This window comes from Hippocampus guttulatus, chromosome 11 (assembly GCF_054856545.1).
Source record: "Hippocampus guttulatus isolate MCC_2025c chromosome 11, RoL_Hgut_1.0, whole genome shotgun sequence".
In the NCBI taxonomy this organism is placed as follows: Eukaryota; Metazoa; Chordata; class Actinopteri; order Syngnathiformes; family Syngnathidae; genus Hippocampus; species Hippocampus guttulatus.
Window position 1 is genome coordinate 14,153,354 of NC_141271.1, and position 16,387 is coordinate 14,169,740.

Sequence of the window (16,387 nt, forward strand, 5' to 3'; positions counted from 1 at the left end):
AATTTGGGCAAGTCTTTCTCCTGTTGTCTGAATCAGAATCCATCAAAATATGTCGTGTAAATGTTAATGGTCATGTAAACATTCATTACAGCTACTTCCCTTCTCGGTTTAATGTCACGCTGTTGCGACATCCTGGAATATGTTCAACAGAGTTTTGTTAACATTGGCTTCCTGCATTCTATTTAAAGTGAATGCGTGTGTACTGAGACCAGAGGTTCTGACATTGGATTCTGGGAAAAGTTTCAAAAATGTGTTGTTGATGATAGCGAGAGAGAAAGAGACAAAGAGACAGAGACTCAAGGGGAAAATAAGCAAAAGCACAACACAATACAGGATGAAAATTTCAATATCATAAATATTTATTATTTCTAAAGTAAAAGTGTTTCGGTCTCTCAACATATTCAAACTCTATCAAATGAGTGTCTTGTTTGGTACACGTGAGCTATTTAATTTTTCATATCAAACATGACTCATAGCTTCACAAAATGATGCCATGGCATGGATTTGAGCACCCAGTCAGGTTTTTATGTTCAGACTTAACTGTTTCGAGGTATTTTTCATGATTATCTAATGCATTTTTTAATATTAATTTATTTGTGACAGAAAAATCTTTTGTTTGGAATATTCTAAAATTACTTCACAGTTGACCTTTAAGTACACAAAGAGCTTGTTATAAACACTGGTCACTTAAATGTCTGCAGGCCTTATGTATTTATCCCAACCCACTATTGTTCGTATGCCCCCCCCATAGTCCGTGGTTCTTTTAAAAATTGTACTAATAAACATAATAATCCACGCATACCGGCAAAGCTTTAGTTGTACTTTGGAGGTTCCACTGTATTTGATCCAGAGAGTGTACACAACATTCTGAAACACATTATAATCCAAAGAGTGTAAGAATACATTATTATTAACTCATTCACTCCCAAAGACGTTTTTAAACGTCTTTTCAGACTTGGTCCAGAATTGGCTGGTACTGAATGAGTTAAGGAAGTGGGACATAAATAGTATAGTTTTCCACTCGATACAGTAAAACCTTTTTTTGTACTAAACATACTTACATACGTTTTGAAAAACAATTATTTTTTAAAAATGCATACCAGTAGGCAAGACACAGGAATCAATATGATTGTCGTGACATGTGACTTGAACGGCTTAAAAAAAATCTTTCAGATGAGTGGCATGGCAGAGAACTGTTGTTTCAAACACACGCACCCACACACACGAGGATGGTGTGTCATGATCATACAGCATGTGTTGTAACTCGGGGGAAGCCACTGGATCAAGAATGGCTGCAAGTCCCAGGGTAGGGGGGATATGAGCATGGGCCATTATGACTGACAGGTCTGTCCGGCTGCCTGCTGCATCAGCATCTCGTCCTTGCGTAGAGGAAAGGTGTCAACGGTGGTGAACAGCTCGGCCGCCGTAATCGGGAACGGGTAGCGTTGCTTGTCCGTGCCCTGCTTGTCCACTAGAACCATTTGGAAGGACCTTTGTGGGATCTGGAGCAGTAACCTTGGTAACGCAGAGGACACAGTAAGTAACATCATGTGTGATGATATCGCACAAAAAAGAAAGTGTGTGTGTGTGTGCGTGTGTGTGTGTGTGTGTGAATACCTGAGTTGCAAGGCTAGCATGGGAGGGAGGAGCCTGTGTCGAATGCGGCCGATTTGGGCTGGGTAATTCCCGACCAGCTCAATGACGGTTATGTGCCGTAGGTCCAGTCCACACTGGGCGTGCTGTTGGGCCCACAGATATACAAGTTTAAAAGTCTGACACGTAATATACAAGATATCCAGTCAAAGTTTGTATTCGTATTTTAGTCTTTGTCCTTTCGACAAAAAATATGTTTTGATCATCTCGATGGGCCCTCTTATCATTCCCAGCGCAAGTATCGTGCAATGCTAAGTCTAACAACGCATGGATGGAGTATTTTTATTTATTTATTTTTTGGGGTATTTTCATAGATGGGCGAAGGTAGAAAAGGACGCTTGCTTCTCATCGTGCACCAATGAAATCACAGGGAGTGGGAACAAAACCCATGCGTTTGCATCAGAGAAAGGCAAGTGTACCACTACAATACTTGGAAATCCATTATCCTCCAGTTATCCAGGTCCAGGTTGTCATGGTATGAGCAGGACGTGTACACCCTGGTGGAGCCAGCTCCTTCAGCTCCACAGAGAGGACACTAGATGGATTTATGGGTTGCAGACTCCCAGCCAAAATATTTTACATTCAATTGAGCCTTATTTAGTCCAGTTCAATCACACCCCGAAAGGTCTTCTTTACACACTGACATCTTTCCATGGCTCAGGTCATCCTGGAGTTGCCCCTGGGGATCTCAGCTGACGAGCCATCGGTCTTGAACAGGTCAAACATTTATAGGCAATGTGACTTGGTCGCTTGTGACAAGGCCCTCAGAATAGCCTAATTAGAAGGGGTGTCAGTCATCACTTTGATGTGTACTGACCCACGGGTTAGCCGCTAGATACACAAACAGACATTTACAGTATACTCACAACGCTCTCTCTCTCTCTCTCTCTCACACACTCACCTGCAGATTGGTCATCTGGAAGCGATAATTATGATTGGCAGCCGTCGGGGCGGAGATAATGAGGAGTCGTCGCTTCTCGTAGAACTGATCGAGCAGCGCCGCGGCCCTGCGCACCCCCACGTTAATGTTCATGGCTGTGACGGACAAAAGAATGCATGGATGACGGAAGGGAGCGTGCAATGAATGGAATTAGATTCAACGGAACACACTTAGTGGGCTCCCTTCCCGCTCCCGTCAGGCTCACAGGAAGTGAAATAGCACGCCAAAGGGAAAAGCACATAAATGAGCAGCATGAATAATAGAAGAGCAAAACTTGAATGCATCATAACGGTTATGTTTTCGACTTCATTTGTAATTCTATGTGCGTGTGGACTAAGGAGGCAGTACATTTGGGCCCGATTTCATTTCATCACAAAACAGCATCAAGTGCAAAGCTCTCAAGAGTGCTCCTGGAATAATTACAAGAATTATGTGCCAATCTGTCATATTACATAATAATTGACCACAGTGGAAAAAAACAAAGTATGTGTAAATACAATTTGTATCAGTATTATACACTGTGTACAATACTCTCTCACATACTGTACCTTCGTGTACATATAACTAGAGGAATGGATGGATGGGAGATAGATAGATAGATAGATAGATAGATAGATAGATAGACCACTCTTAAAGCAGTTGGGTAATTTCATTGCCTTAGTTTTCAGATTGTTTGTGTTGGGTCAATATTCTGGGTTATTTCTTGAATGAACCAATCAATTCTGACCGGCGGCCATGACAGCCTTCGACTTCCGGTTCATACGCCTCCACGCTCAGCACCTGTTTGTGTTGGGTCAATATTCTGGGTTATTTCTTATGACAGTAATCAAATTATTGGTTCAAATGAAATATTTTTGCCTTATATGCCTATAATGTTTTTGTTGGGTCAAAAATGAACCAATCAATTCTGACCGGCGGCCATGACAGCCTTCAACTTCCTGTTCATACGTCTCCACGCTCAGCACCAAGTCGACACTATAGGCATTTGGATTTCTTCATTTATCGCTGTTTTAGGAAGCGCTTCACCCGTTTAAATCTTTTGCAAACCGCCACGTTGCCTTTTCACCTCGTGTGTGTTAGACAGGGCGAGTGTAGTAATCATAAGAAAAGCTCAAACACCTCGCGATGGGAAGGCATTGTGATCTTTTTTTCTGAATTCGATTGGCCAGGAACAGAGACGTTAAGGTAAGATTTAGAGAAGTTAGTCTCCATAATTATCCATCACACTCTTTATATCTTATTAACGTCTTTTCGATGTGTGAATGTCGTTGACAAAAGTACTTTGGCGCAGTATTTTTTTAAACGCCGTGTGCTTGTGAGAAAGTCAAAACTACAAACTCAATGGCTACGGGTGACGAGTGGCTATTTTGCAACTCGCCACTCACGGCTAACCTACTCATTCCTGCATATGTAATTATTATTAGTATCTTTTTTTCCAACCGCAAAATATATACAGTATATTTTTTATTTCATGGCCGAAACCTGTGGCTACATGTGTCACACAAAAGCAACCAAAGTGAGAAAAAAAACCCACGTCGTATGCTTGTTATTAGTGAGTTTCCATTGTTAACATGCTCTCCACCAGGTTTGATTTATACTATGAAATAGAAGTTCTTTTCTAACCTTGTTGTTGTTCCCCCCCCCCCCCCCCCAGGCTCCATGGACAATTAATTATTCAACAAGGGGCAGCTACCAGAACTTGCAGATGTTTTTCATGGTGAGTATTTTTTTATCCAAAATGTGTCTGTGTGCATTGGTATTTTGTACATCTCGGTTTTTGATCTCACAGGACTTTCTAGATTTTTATAATGAGGCCAAACACCAAAACGTCTTGAGAAATGGTAGCCCCACCATGCAGAAAAGGTTTTGCATATTGCAGGGCAAGATGGGGAAACTCCCACATCAAAATTGAAGTTTTGTGTTGCAGAATAAGTAAATTCTTTTTTTTTTTTTTTCTATATGTACTATTATTGTAAATTTTGCTGAATCTGGTTCATTATTAATGATAATATGCCAATACTGGCAGGATGTTGGCTTACAGATACCAAAGAGGAACTGCCCTCCCCCCTCGCTGCTGCCCATCATGTTACCACAGGCAGTTTATCGGATGAACAGAAAGGCTGTCAGGCCCACCATTGCCGAGGTCCAGTCAGCTTTTATTAACTTCATGCCTGTAAGTACAATTTTGCATTCTTTCAGGAAATATGATTTGAAAACTGCATTTCATTTGTCATTCTAATATAATTTATATAAATATTTGACCTCAAACTCGTATTTGTCAAAATGAAATTTTAATTTCAGATTAATCACTGACCAGGGTATTCATTTCAGTGAATAATTGATTGAAAAGAGGCTGTTTAGTCCTCCACCGAGATTGGTGTGATACATACGTGCACAGTTGGTGTCGCTACCGGACCAGGTGAGTCCGTACTGGCACACTCTAGCAGCGCTGCCCTGCAGATCAGCGCCGCCCGTGCAAGTAAATTCACAGGTGGCGCCGTAGTTGTCGCCGTCGCTGTCGCATTTCATGTAGCCATTGTCGGGGGGAGACAGTGGAGTGCAGCGTCGCACTAGAGAAGCAGACAGTGGTCATGGGCAACATGGTAATGTCATATACAGCAGCGGTTCTCGTTATACGTTTTCCATCCATTGGAGGGGCTGCGAGGCACAGCTCGGGGATCCCGAAAGAGATTTGCAACAAAAAGTGCTTGCCAACAAATGGGGCACCATTGCCAGTAAAACAAATATAATTACAGCAATTACTCCTAACTAACTTATATCTGTGCCAATTAAACACTGCGATGTCGTGGAAAATTACCTTTTATATTTTATCCCAAGCATGCAAGAATATCCCGATTTACTGTTGTTTATGTGGATATATCACAATAACATCAGACACCCACGGTAAATCAAAGAGTTCTATTCCTTTTTCAAAATCCAACCTCGCACTCTGACAGTGAAGCGACAGGATCCTTGGTTGCCCGCACGATCCAGCACAGTGTAGGACATCTTGTGAAGACCTTCGGGGAAGTCCGATTTGGGAGCTTTCCCTTTCAGGATTACGCTGCAAAAGATCAAGTCCGAGGTTGGATGAGCCACTGTGATGCCCTCGTCTGTCTTGGTGGGAGGACCGAGCAGAAGGAAGAAAGGGGGAAGAAGGAGAAACGGGAGCACGCACTCTGTAAGGATGCCGTCGGCCGTGTCCACGCCTTCGGGCGTGTCCCAGGTCACCCTGGCCGTGAGCTTGCCTGGTTCTGCCCACTTGTCCTTCACATGAGGACACTTGATCTTTGGAGGCTCCTCGTCTGGAGCAAATGCAAACAACAATGAAGAGAAATCCTTTAAAGAAAAGGACATTTTCACTCAATCGTGTGTCATGTACAACACATGAAGGTTAAATGTGTGTGGGTGAGTGCAGAAAGTAGAACCATGAACAATGCCTCAAGTCTATTCAGTTATCGAAACAAGTACATCGGTGAAGGCCTTGAAGGCAATGGAGAGGAACTTATTGCCCCCACGTCATTATTTGTCCCGGTAATAAATAGTAGTTCAAATGCTGCATCACATTTTTTGATACTTTCACGTATCGGCAAAAGCTTACCGACGCAAGTGGGGACGGCGGCGCTCCAGGCTTTGTTGAACTGGCAGGTTGCCGTCTTGGAGCCCTTCAGGATGAATCCCGGAGAGCAGAAGAACTCGCAGCGAGAGTTGTAGTAGGAGCCGTCTGAGCACTTGTAGCCGCCGTTCATGGGCATGTTCGTCTTGGGACAGCGGATCTCTGCCAAAGACAGAGAGAGAACACCATTCTCATAATTGAATTGAAGGGGTCGGTCAGAACAAGACACACGAAGACATACGCTCTGATCAATGGAGGATAATCAGGTTCTTCTGTATTTACTTCATCGAGGTAAGGGACCCCCCACCCCCTCACCGTCGCCTCCTAGAAATCCTTGTTCTCACCTCGACATGCATAGTTGGAAGACCAATGTTTGCTGGCCATGCACACCACCTCGGTGCTTTGGGACTCGTATCCTTGTTTGCAGCGGATTTTACAGCGCGCCCCCATGGCGTTCTTGGAGTGGTGACCCCGCGGCGTGCGGCAGCTCACGTCTCCGTGTTTCAGCTTAATTGGCGCACACCACGCGGACCCTAAAAAGTGTGTCAAGTCAATCTGTCGGTTCCATGTTTTACAGCATGTCCCTTTGTTCGATAATAACAAGTGAAGGTCTGCGATAAAGCGGCCGGACGAAAAAGATGTTAGTTTGACGCAAAACCCGTCTTAAAACACCTTTCTTATACGGGTTGCAAATGTATTTGAGCACAACAAACTGATGAATTGCAACAAACTAGATGAACAAACGTCATTAAGTGGCACTTACCAGATGATTTTTGAAGACGGTAGTACTTTGTAGTATTCTTCCTATTACCCTTATAGGAAAGTGCCCAACCACATCCAGCAGAGGGTGATGTTTTTATTTACAGTGGCATCTCACCTTAAAGTGTACAATTCGCAATTTCGCTGTGAAAACACTGTTTCATCGTATTGAATTGAGGTTGATTGCGGTGAACTTGAGTGAACTTCTTTTTACATTTTAGATTCATCATCACATTATGCAAGCATCTTTAGATTTTTCTTTGCCATTTTTCCAACACTTATTCCGAATGAAGAAATGGCATCAACAAGGGGTGTTACGAAGCCTCATCACTTCATCACAAAAAGAAAATGCTTCGTACAAAAATATGCAGCGACAGACATGAACAGCAAAACGCAGCTTTGAATTTCTAGTGCTCGTGCACCGGCGATGTGCACCCCTGCCTATTATCTTCATTTTATAGTATATGAACCCAGATTCCTTTTAGGAGCTCATCCAAAATTGGACTACTCTGCAATTGCTTGAGATTTCCTCTTTGCAACATTTTAAGCAGTCCAAGTTACCATGTCAACCACCGTCATGACAGAGAGAACTTAACTCACAGCGAGTTCTCGGAAGTTCAAAAACAAAAAAAACATGTCTCCTTGTTTCTTCCCAAGTTGGATACATGCCTACAACGCTTGCAGGAATACATTCTTGCCGAGTGGTTTCTCATCTGACTTGCAATCTGCATCTTATTTTCTGCTGGCTCAGGACAAACACCCACGCACAGCTAATTCCCCGAATGAGGAGTATCCATTGCAGGGGAGAAGAAAGAATAGACATTGTTTTTGAGGATTTTTTTTATCGCTCCGTGACTGAACACTTTGATGCAATTGTTCTCACAGCGCACCGCAACAATGTAAAGAGTGACGTCACCTTTGAATGCATGAGAATACCACTCCTCATCATCTCCGTAGGCCTGCTGTCCTGACCCTGGAGAGGCAAGCAAAAGATAAAAAGAAAAGAAAAAGAAGGCAACTAATAAGCAGGGGAAAGATGGCGCCTAAGATGTTAGGCAATGTTTTTAATACTCTCCCGGGATTTGTGCAACAAAACGGCTCCGGGATCAAGTTTAAAAAATTGCTTTGACATCAGAAACGCACTCAACAAAAGAGAGAGCGCGGCTGTTGGGGGCATGTGTTTCTGCGGATCTTTTGGGTTGAAGTCATGCAGAAGGAGTGAACCTCAAATGATCCATTTTGTTCCATTCTCTTTGCACTTCTTTTGGCCTAGGGGGAATAAGTGGTGATTTTTGTCTCAAGGGCAATAGTTCAACAGTGATTTGCTAGGTATAAAAAAATAAAATAAAAGTGCTGATTTTGTATAAATTCACTCGCTTATTATCACTCCCCAAATTCTCCCTGTCATTTTTCTGATGTGACCAGGAAGATGAATCCGAGCACTTATTTATTTTAAATACAATTCTCAACTTTTGTTGCGATTTGTTGTGGCAATGTGACACATTGCATTTGAAACCCAAATTGGAATAATAAGCAAGACTATGATGGACACCCGTCCTCCCCCAAAACCGTGCAGTTTGGTATTAGCCCCCAAAATACATCTCGAAAGTCAAAAATTCAAAGCGCCGTCACGCATGACGTCACAAAGACATCGTGTAGCTTCAGCTCAACGAGACTTTTCGAATACTGCTTTTCTTTGGCGCTCTGTATTCTTTCTTTTTTTTTTTTTTGTATTTAATGCCAACGCAGTAGGGTGCCATGAAATCTCTGACAGCCGTCGATTTTAAATTTTATTTTGCCGTGAAAAAGCAACATGTGCATCTCTCTCCTGGCAGATCTGTACGATATTGCGACAATAATTTGTATGAATTAATCTTTGTATGACAACTGCACATCTTAAAATGTTACTTTGAACATTAGAGTTCACAATGATAGTGACATCATTCATCGTATTTCCTATCGAAAAAAATGAATGTGTAAGCCTAAGACGACCGCAGAGGTTTTACTGTTTTTGAGTTTTCTTGGGTATGTATTACACATCAGTTGGGGGGGAAAAAAAAAAAAAACACCACCCAGAGTACATAAAGTGCATTTGGAAAACTCTTGTTCCAAAATTGCTCCCCAACAAGCATACTTACCACAGGCCTCGATTCCTCTTTAGCCAATTTAAACAGCAGTTGATGTAAAACAGAAGCGACTACAGCAGCGGAGGGATTTTCAAAGTGTGTCACAAAGATGTTCCCCCAAGACAGCTCAACCTCATACTGTAAATGTTTTTCGCAAATACTGAAGCTTAAAAAAAGAAATAAATAAAACTTTGTTACATTTCATTTTTCTCAAGCTGCTACCCTTTATGCCCCACACTTTGAAAATCATCAAAATGAGGAGAAAGTCAGGTTGGATTTACTTTTTCCAATTAGGGACAGCATTGATAATTTTCTGACTGGTCTTTTTGAGTACATTTCAAGTGACACTTGTTGGATATGACGGAACACATGAAACACGGCCTTATGGATAATGCCGCTGAATCATTGGCGCGAGAAATGAAGCCGCGGGCGGGCCATTTTACGTTGCCACTCACTACGCCCTCCTAATTTGAATACCGGTACATCAATTTCTATGCTGCATTTTCACATTCTTTTCTGAGACTGTTTTTTCTTTCCATACAAGCACCCTATCATAAAACATGCACTGACAACAGTGTTTTTAGTCAAAAAAGTTGTCACTGATTGTAGCAACATAAGATGGCTGCCATCTGGCTTCAGCCGCAAAGCGCCATTTGTTTGTCAATTCGTCGAGAAATCTGTTAATCGAGTCATCTATGCTGCGGTCGATATTCGATTTTGTAGGCTTCATTTTCATCTTAGATGATACACTTCCGGGGTTTTACTTTTGGTCCTGTATTTGGGGGTCACATAATTGACTTTGAGGTATTTTGCGAATTTTCTTGGATGGCTTTCCATTTTCCATTCTCCATAGGGAACATATGATGATTGTTTATCATCATTTTCTGAAGAAGATTTTTGGGAGGGTTTGGAACACACACACACACATAAAATACACTGCTGTGCCGTATATTCCAAATAGTGTCACTTGAGAGCAAACAAATCTGAATTGTGTCACTTTCAATCGAGCCATGTAAATCTCTCCTAAGAGGTGAAAAGCAAGGTGAAAAGTAATGTGTGAGCGAAGAGAAAGTATTGGGGGGGGGGGGGGGGGGGTTAAACTTGCTCCACTTTGGCCTCTGCACGGTGGTGAATACGGGGCTCTTGTCACAAGTCCAGGAGCTGTGTTCCGTCTTCCTCCAGCCTTCGCATTGTCAGTCTTCTGGTCAGTGACGTTAGCCATCGAGCCACATTTCTCATCATGCCCCCCCTCACCCAATATTGGCTAACGCACGCGCGCGTTCACACGCGCAAAGCCGCGACCGAAAACCCAGCGCTGAGGTTTTCACTGACACACGATGACACATCATCACTGGGAAAGAGCTCAACGCTCACGCTGAGTTTCGCTGGCTCAGAGGAAAACTTATGATTGCGCTTGTCGAAGAGGAGAAAAGACGAGGTTGATGTATGGAAAATGGATCGCAGAAAATAAGACATCTGAGTCTGTTCCTTTGATGACTTGGGGGATTTATAGAGGAAATTTTCTTTGCGGAGGTGCATATCGTGCCAACGAACATTCACCGTCACGCAACCTCCCAAGTGGTAGAATTTAGAATTCAACCTAGGGCAGGGTGATATGGCCCAAAATTCATGTCACGGTATCAATTGCATCACTTCATGGTATGGATTACGGCAACATCACTACTTAGCCATTACCTATTAAATATCTTGGTGTTTTGCTATTCGAAGCTAGTTACTAACGCGGCTCCAGCCAGACCTACGTGACAAGTGCATGGTAGCGCACAAGCACGGTGTTTTGCGAAGGCACGAAGGACAGCATGCTACTTAACAGAAGCGGAACTTTTTTTTTTCGCTGCAGTGTCGACGATGTCACTTACTGACTTATGTCATTTCATTTTAATTTTACCATCGATGGATAACTGCCACTATGTCCAGTGTTGTTAACATCATCCATCCCGCCGTCTTCTCTGCAGCTTATCCTGTTCAATGCTACATGGAGATAAAGCCTATACCATCCGAATCCGGGCAAAAGGACAGACTCCAAACTTGTTGAGTTTTGAAGGACTGCCGTTTGGTTATGTTCTTTTCTGAGTTTATTCAAGTCATTAGTCAACTTGCTGCCTGCCTCCGCAGATTGGCCTTCTGACATCATTCATCAATCGTCCCTTTTGCTACCAATTACAGCTTTCCTCACTGCATCTTTTATGAAGTCTGAAGTTTCGCCGTCTCTGTTTGACACACGTGTCTGCCAAGTTTGGTTGAGGACACAGCGGTTATTCAGGTGCTTTACTTGGGCCACGTCTCAACAAATCGACTTTATGCTGCTGTTTTTTTTCTCAGGGGGGGAGGGGGGTGGTTGGTGTGTGTGGACCAGAACGTTCACTGCTTCCAAATCTCTTAATTGTCTGTATCATCGTTGAAATCCTGCAAAAGAGCAGCTTTTGTTTCATTTGCCTGATCAGAGGCCATCCAAGGAGATTTACTACAGCGTGAAGCTCTATTTATTTTCGCGCACAACGTACTGGAGGACAATGGCCAAGTTCAACAAAACTGCTTAACCGTAGCCAGAACTCATCACTCTGCAGCCATTTTTATTGCGCAAGCAGGCAGCGCGTGAAGGCCACATAAACTGGGGGCTAATAAAAGAAGACAATGTTTTTGGATTATATACAAGCCAGAGGTAATTACAACCCTACCATGATTTACGACGAGTGACCTGAGGATTCTTTTGTCTTGAGTTGTGAGAAAAAGAAAAAAAACCTCAAGTTACAAGAGCTAGATAGTGGCATAGAATCTCACAACAAGCAGTTTGGCAGGGAGTGAACAAAAGAGGCCAATACTTTGCTTGAAGCTGTTTTTTTTTTTAATCACTAACCTTTAACGTTTATTTCTAATCTGACCATAAAACCAACACAAATCCTCATTGTGTATTTGAATATGCGACATAACTTTGTCTTGTGAAACTAGTCATAAACGGGCTATGGAAACTAGCATCAATGTGTCAGTTTTGCAACTGCAACAGATGTCTGAACACAAGTGGTGCAGCAACACATGTGGACTGACAATACAAGTAATCATATGCATTTCCTTTTTATCTCCTACAGAAAACAATTAATAGTATTCCAGTTTACTGAACTGTCTTTTTTATGTTTATATGTACAGGTATATATCAGGCATGCACATCATAGCAGCACAATGAATTAAAATTAAATCAATTTAATTCTTTACATTCTTGTGAATGATGCTATTCCTATTAATTGTTTTCATAAAGTACTGGTATCTTTACCGACAAATTTTAGCTGCTGGTAAAAAATTGGGGGTGGACCTGGGGGCTCGGCGGACGGGGGTGAATTATTGTCACATGGATATAAATATCTAAAAGTAAACGTATCGTATCTGTGCTGTCCTTCACTACGGATTCAAATTAAAATGTATTGATTGATCCATGACAATTCTGTTGATTTGGTGGCATTGATAGTCAATTATATCTTCCATCCATTTTCTGTAGTACCTCCCCTCACTCGAGTTGCTGGTGAGCCGGAGCCTATCCCCAGCTCACTTTGGTCGCCAGTCAATTGCATGGCACATATAGACAGAGGAACATTCTCACTCACAGTCATACAAGGGGCCAATTTAAAGTCTTGGAATGTGGGAGGAGAAAACCCTTGCAAGTACATGGAGAACACACACCCACACGCACACCCAGTAAGGGCTTGAGCCAAGGTTTGGACCAAAAACCCCTCGTTTGTGAGGCACATCTGCTAACCACGACAACACCGCTGCCCTATTGATTGACAATCGAGTCAAAATGATGTGCACGACTTGGCTATTAATGTGACATTAGCTCTGGGAAGTGAAGCCATATATCCACCAACCTGACATGAAAGCAGGAGCTCAAAACAATCAGAGGAATTATTTAAAAGCAGCTAAAACCATGACTTAGTGGTTCATTTGCCACATCATTGATGTAAGGAAATGAGGACAAATTCGTAGCCCTGATTCCTCACAGTCTTGATCCGAAGAAGAGATGATGAAGTGCGAATGTTTAGTAAGCGAGCGGTGATTGAGAGGAGGTCGATATAGCAGCAGTCGCACGCTTATGATTCACCCTGACTTGCACGTGAAAATATGTCCGTCGAGACATATGACACATCTCACAGCTAATGAGCGCGTCAGCGTATTCAAGTCAGGTCTGCTCGGCTGTGGCACCGTTTGATATTTTAAATTCTACTTCACCTCAGGGCTGCTTCCATTTCCCAGAAAGACGGTGGGGGGGGGAAAAAAGTCTAAAGTGCGAGCGGTGGAGGCGGTTTGAAAGCTCATCTTCCCAGCAAACCTTGGGGAATGACTAAAACTTTCAATTACCAAGGCTGATTTGCAATTAGCTTCTCTCCGTAGGCTCGCAACATCAACTGCCATGAAGCGAATACTCTCGTCCTCCAAATGTCGACGTGCAGTCGTGGCTTACGACTGAGAAGAATTTTCCTTCGTTATCAATTTTGACTGAGGTCACTGTCTCATTTTCAACCGTACGCTAAGTATATGAACAATAAGATTATTGTTTAATGAACAAACATTTGGCCTGACAAGTGCATTTTTAGAAAAATGAAGCATAAATGTTTTTGCTACTCAAAGCAGAGCAAGCCAGTTATTTCGTTACCCATTCAAAACATCGGACAATGGAAACACAAGGGGCGCTAGTTTATTGCCCAGCGCAAGTCTATTGGAAAACGTGGTCCCTTTGTGGGTGGGTGGTTTTTTTTGTTCTGGTATTTTTGCAGGCAAGCGCAATAGCAAAGTGCCATTTGCGCCATTGTGGGCATAAGCACACCCAGCCTGCTTCCCAGACAATGGAAGCGGCTCATTTTGATTTTGCATCATTCAACAACAAAATGTGCACGTGATGTGCAGGTACAATTGGTGTCCATTTGGGGTCTCCCTTTTCACATTCCACATGACTGGGTGTTTGTGTCTTTGAAAAGTGGGCTCTGTCCTGACGTGGGAGTCAGAGTTGTGAGCTGTTGTGAACTCACTTTAGCACCTGGCTGCTAACTGGCTAACTGTTAGCCAGTCTGCATACTGTCGAGTGCCTGGGTGGTCAATTGTGGCCGGAGCAGCTTGTGTATGAAGGTGCTTATTCCATGTTTATTTTGTTACTGTCTGTTCAATATAGAGATTGATTGTGCACTGGCGGCTGTGCCTGTTCTTGAGCACTTGTGGGGGCATTACCATATGCTTTAAGTAGCGGTGGTAGGCTGTCCGTTAGTTAAGTTTTGCAGTGGACACATTGTACTTTATCTTGTTTTTTTTAATGACAAATTAAAATTGCCAAAAAAACGTATACGTTCTCTCCCTGTGGCTCTTATTTCTTCATGGAGTCGTGCGTCAACGGAAGTTAGTATTCTATTAATATCGATATTACTCAGAGTGAAAGAAATTATACCTCCAGAGCTTTGAGGCAGAAATTTTGATCCGACTTTTCTTTCATCAAATTATTTGAATCGTTCGATTAATCGTTTCAGCCCCGGTGCCGACAATAACTTTCAACAATGAAAACGTCAGTGTTCCAATACGAACCATTTTGATGCCCATTTTAAGTGCAAGTGTTCCAAAGGGTGGTACGGTACCAATCACAGTGCAACAGCTATTGGAGCTTTTCGGCACATTTTAAAACTTAGCCTGCATTCAATATACATATACCAGTTTTCCAAAAACCACCTGGGCAAACACAAACAAACACCCCCCCCCCCTGTAAAATAAACTGCAGAAACACACTCGCCCAACAGAGCAGTCTTCTTGACATTTTCAGTGTGAATGTGTAACGCTTGTGTTCATGTTTCAGCATGCGTGATTGCCATGTACAGTATGCGTCACTCTGAAATCAGTCCAGCTGCACACCGCCTGGCTCCAAAAGCCAGTCTGGCCTCATTAAATACTCTAAAGTGTCAGTGTGTGTGCTGTGTTAGTGTGTAGACATGCAATAAGTGGCCATTAATGCTGGCCTCACAGGCGGACTTAATCTACTTTGTAAAAAGGGGAAGAACGCCGAGCTGTGCAAGTCCCCCCGCATGCACACTGCACTCCCCTTGTTCCACAGCCCCTCCACGTCCACGCAAAAAAAAAAAAAAAAAAAGTGGCTTGACCCACAAATCCAGGGCACAACATCTAACAGCCTTTGACGTGAGAGAATCCAACCTATTAACACAAGCCATCCCGTCCCTAGAGACGAGACAGCAGCGGCGGGGTTGTCTTTGGAGCACAAAAAAAAAAAAAGTAGGGCAAGGATTGAGGGGTAGGGTGGGGGGGTGGAGGGGGGTTAGGGTTAGTTCTTACCTTCATATGCAGAGCAGAAGCAGATGTGGATGCACAGCGGCAGCAGCAGAGACCACATGTCCATGCTGAGAAGGGAGACGAGGGGGGACAGGATAGGAAAGACGTTCCTCAACTTGTGAAGGTCTCCTGCAGGAAAACTTCCAGCGCATTCCTCCTTTTCCCAAAGAAAAAAAAAAAAGGCCCGCCTCTTTGCTCCGCAAACAAGGGAACACAGTGTGGCTCACCCCGAGAGAGCCTTAAACTAACATGGACTCTTCATCACCTTTTGAAGTAGACCAGGCCAACCTTTTTCCTATCCGGGAGCCATTTTAAATTTTATCACGTCCTTCGAGGGGCATATACTGTCGATTTTTTTATTTTTATTTTTTAAATGATGGGACAAAGTATTATATGCGATGCGCATTCCTGTGTGGCTTTTTCAAACACTGTGACGATAAATTAATTGACCCTTTCATGTAAGAGAATTTTTATTCCCCTGATTTCATCAGGGGAAATTTGTTAAAATGGAACTTCAAATGTTGCCAGTTCCGTTGTTCACACGTTGACTCCAAAACTGTTGGCAAATTTTCCCCAAATGAGTGTCCCTCAACGTCCCACAAGAGACGGCATTTTGGCCCCAGATGTTCAACAGCTTCGATTGTATTTTAAGCAGTGTCTGGGGATTGCTCTGATGTGTTGTGATGTCATCGTCATCTCAATTCATTCCCTGTTGTAGCATTTTGGACCACTACGGTTTACAGTATCTACTCCTGTTCCGTGTGTTTCCCTCCTTCCTCAGTCCTTACCCGCCCCCCCATGAGCGGATGGTTGACCAAAACCCCACTGTTGCCGTCGGTCAGAGTCAGCGGTCACCTTCCTCTCCCGCAGTGGACTTGACAGGCAACCTCTCACTTTAGAGATCTTCATAACAGTGGTTGCGCATTGTGGAGGTTTTTATTTAGTTTCCCACATCCTGGCCCA

At 43.0% G+C, this 16,387-nt stretch overlaps 1 protein-coding gene across 3 annotated transcripts; it reads right to left on the reverse strand.

Annotated features, from left to right (window-relative positions):
* Positions 1-335: 335 nt before the first annotated feature.
* On the reverse strand, positions 336-15,688 carry srpx (sushi-repeat containing protein X-linked). Of its 3 annotated transcripts, XM_086123542.1 has the most exons (10): positions 15,428-15,687; positions 7,885-7,941; positions 6,554-6,742; positions 6,195-6,371; positions 5,772-5,898; positions 5,536-5,657; positions 4,984-5,163; positions 2,555-2,688; positions 1,618-1,739; positions 336-1,515 (listed from the first exon to the last, which is right to left on the reverse strand). In XM_086123542.1, exons 1-10 carry the CDS (start codon positions 15,489-15,491, stop codon positions 1,332-1,334), a joined length of 1,356 nt encoding a protein of 451 aa, XP_085979668.1. In that variant the 5' UTR covers positions 15,492-15,687; the 3' UTR covers positions 336-1,331. The 3 variants fall into 3 exon arrangements, with proteins under 3 accessions (XP_085979668.1, XP_085979669.1, XP_085979670.1); XM_086123543.1 differs by lacking the exon at positions 7,885-7,941 and having other exon boundaries at positions 15,428-15,688; XM_086123544.1 differs by lacking the exons at positions 7,885-7,941; positions 15,428-15,687 and adding an exon at positions 6,973-7,871.
* Positions 15,689-16,387: the final 699 nt, after the last annotated feature.

Excerpts from the sequence above, each read along its gene's own strand:
- srpx (XM_086123542.1), bottom strand. The coding sequence starts at position 15,491 with ATGGACATGTGGTCTCTGCTGCTGCCGCTGTGCATCCACATCTGCTTC. Across the intron at positions 6,372-6,553 it reads TTCCAACTATGCATGTCGAG|AGATCCGCTGTCCCAAGACG; the intron begins GTGAGAACAAGG and ends TGTCTTTGGCAG. Across the intron at positions 5,164-5,535 it reads CTTCACTGTCAGAGTGCGAG|TGCGACGCTGCACTCCACTG; the intron begins GTTGGATTTTGA and ends CTGCTTCTCTAG.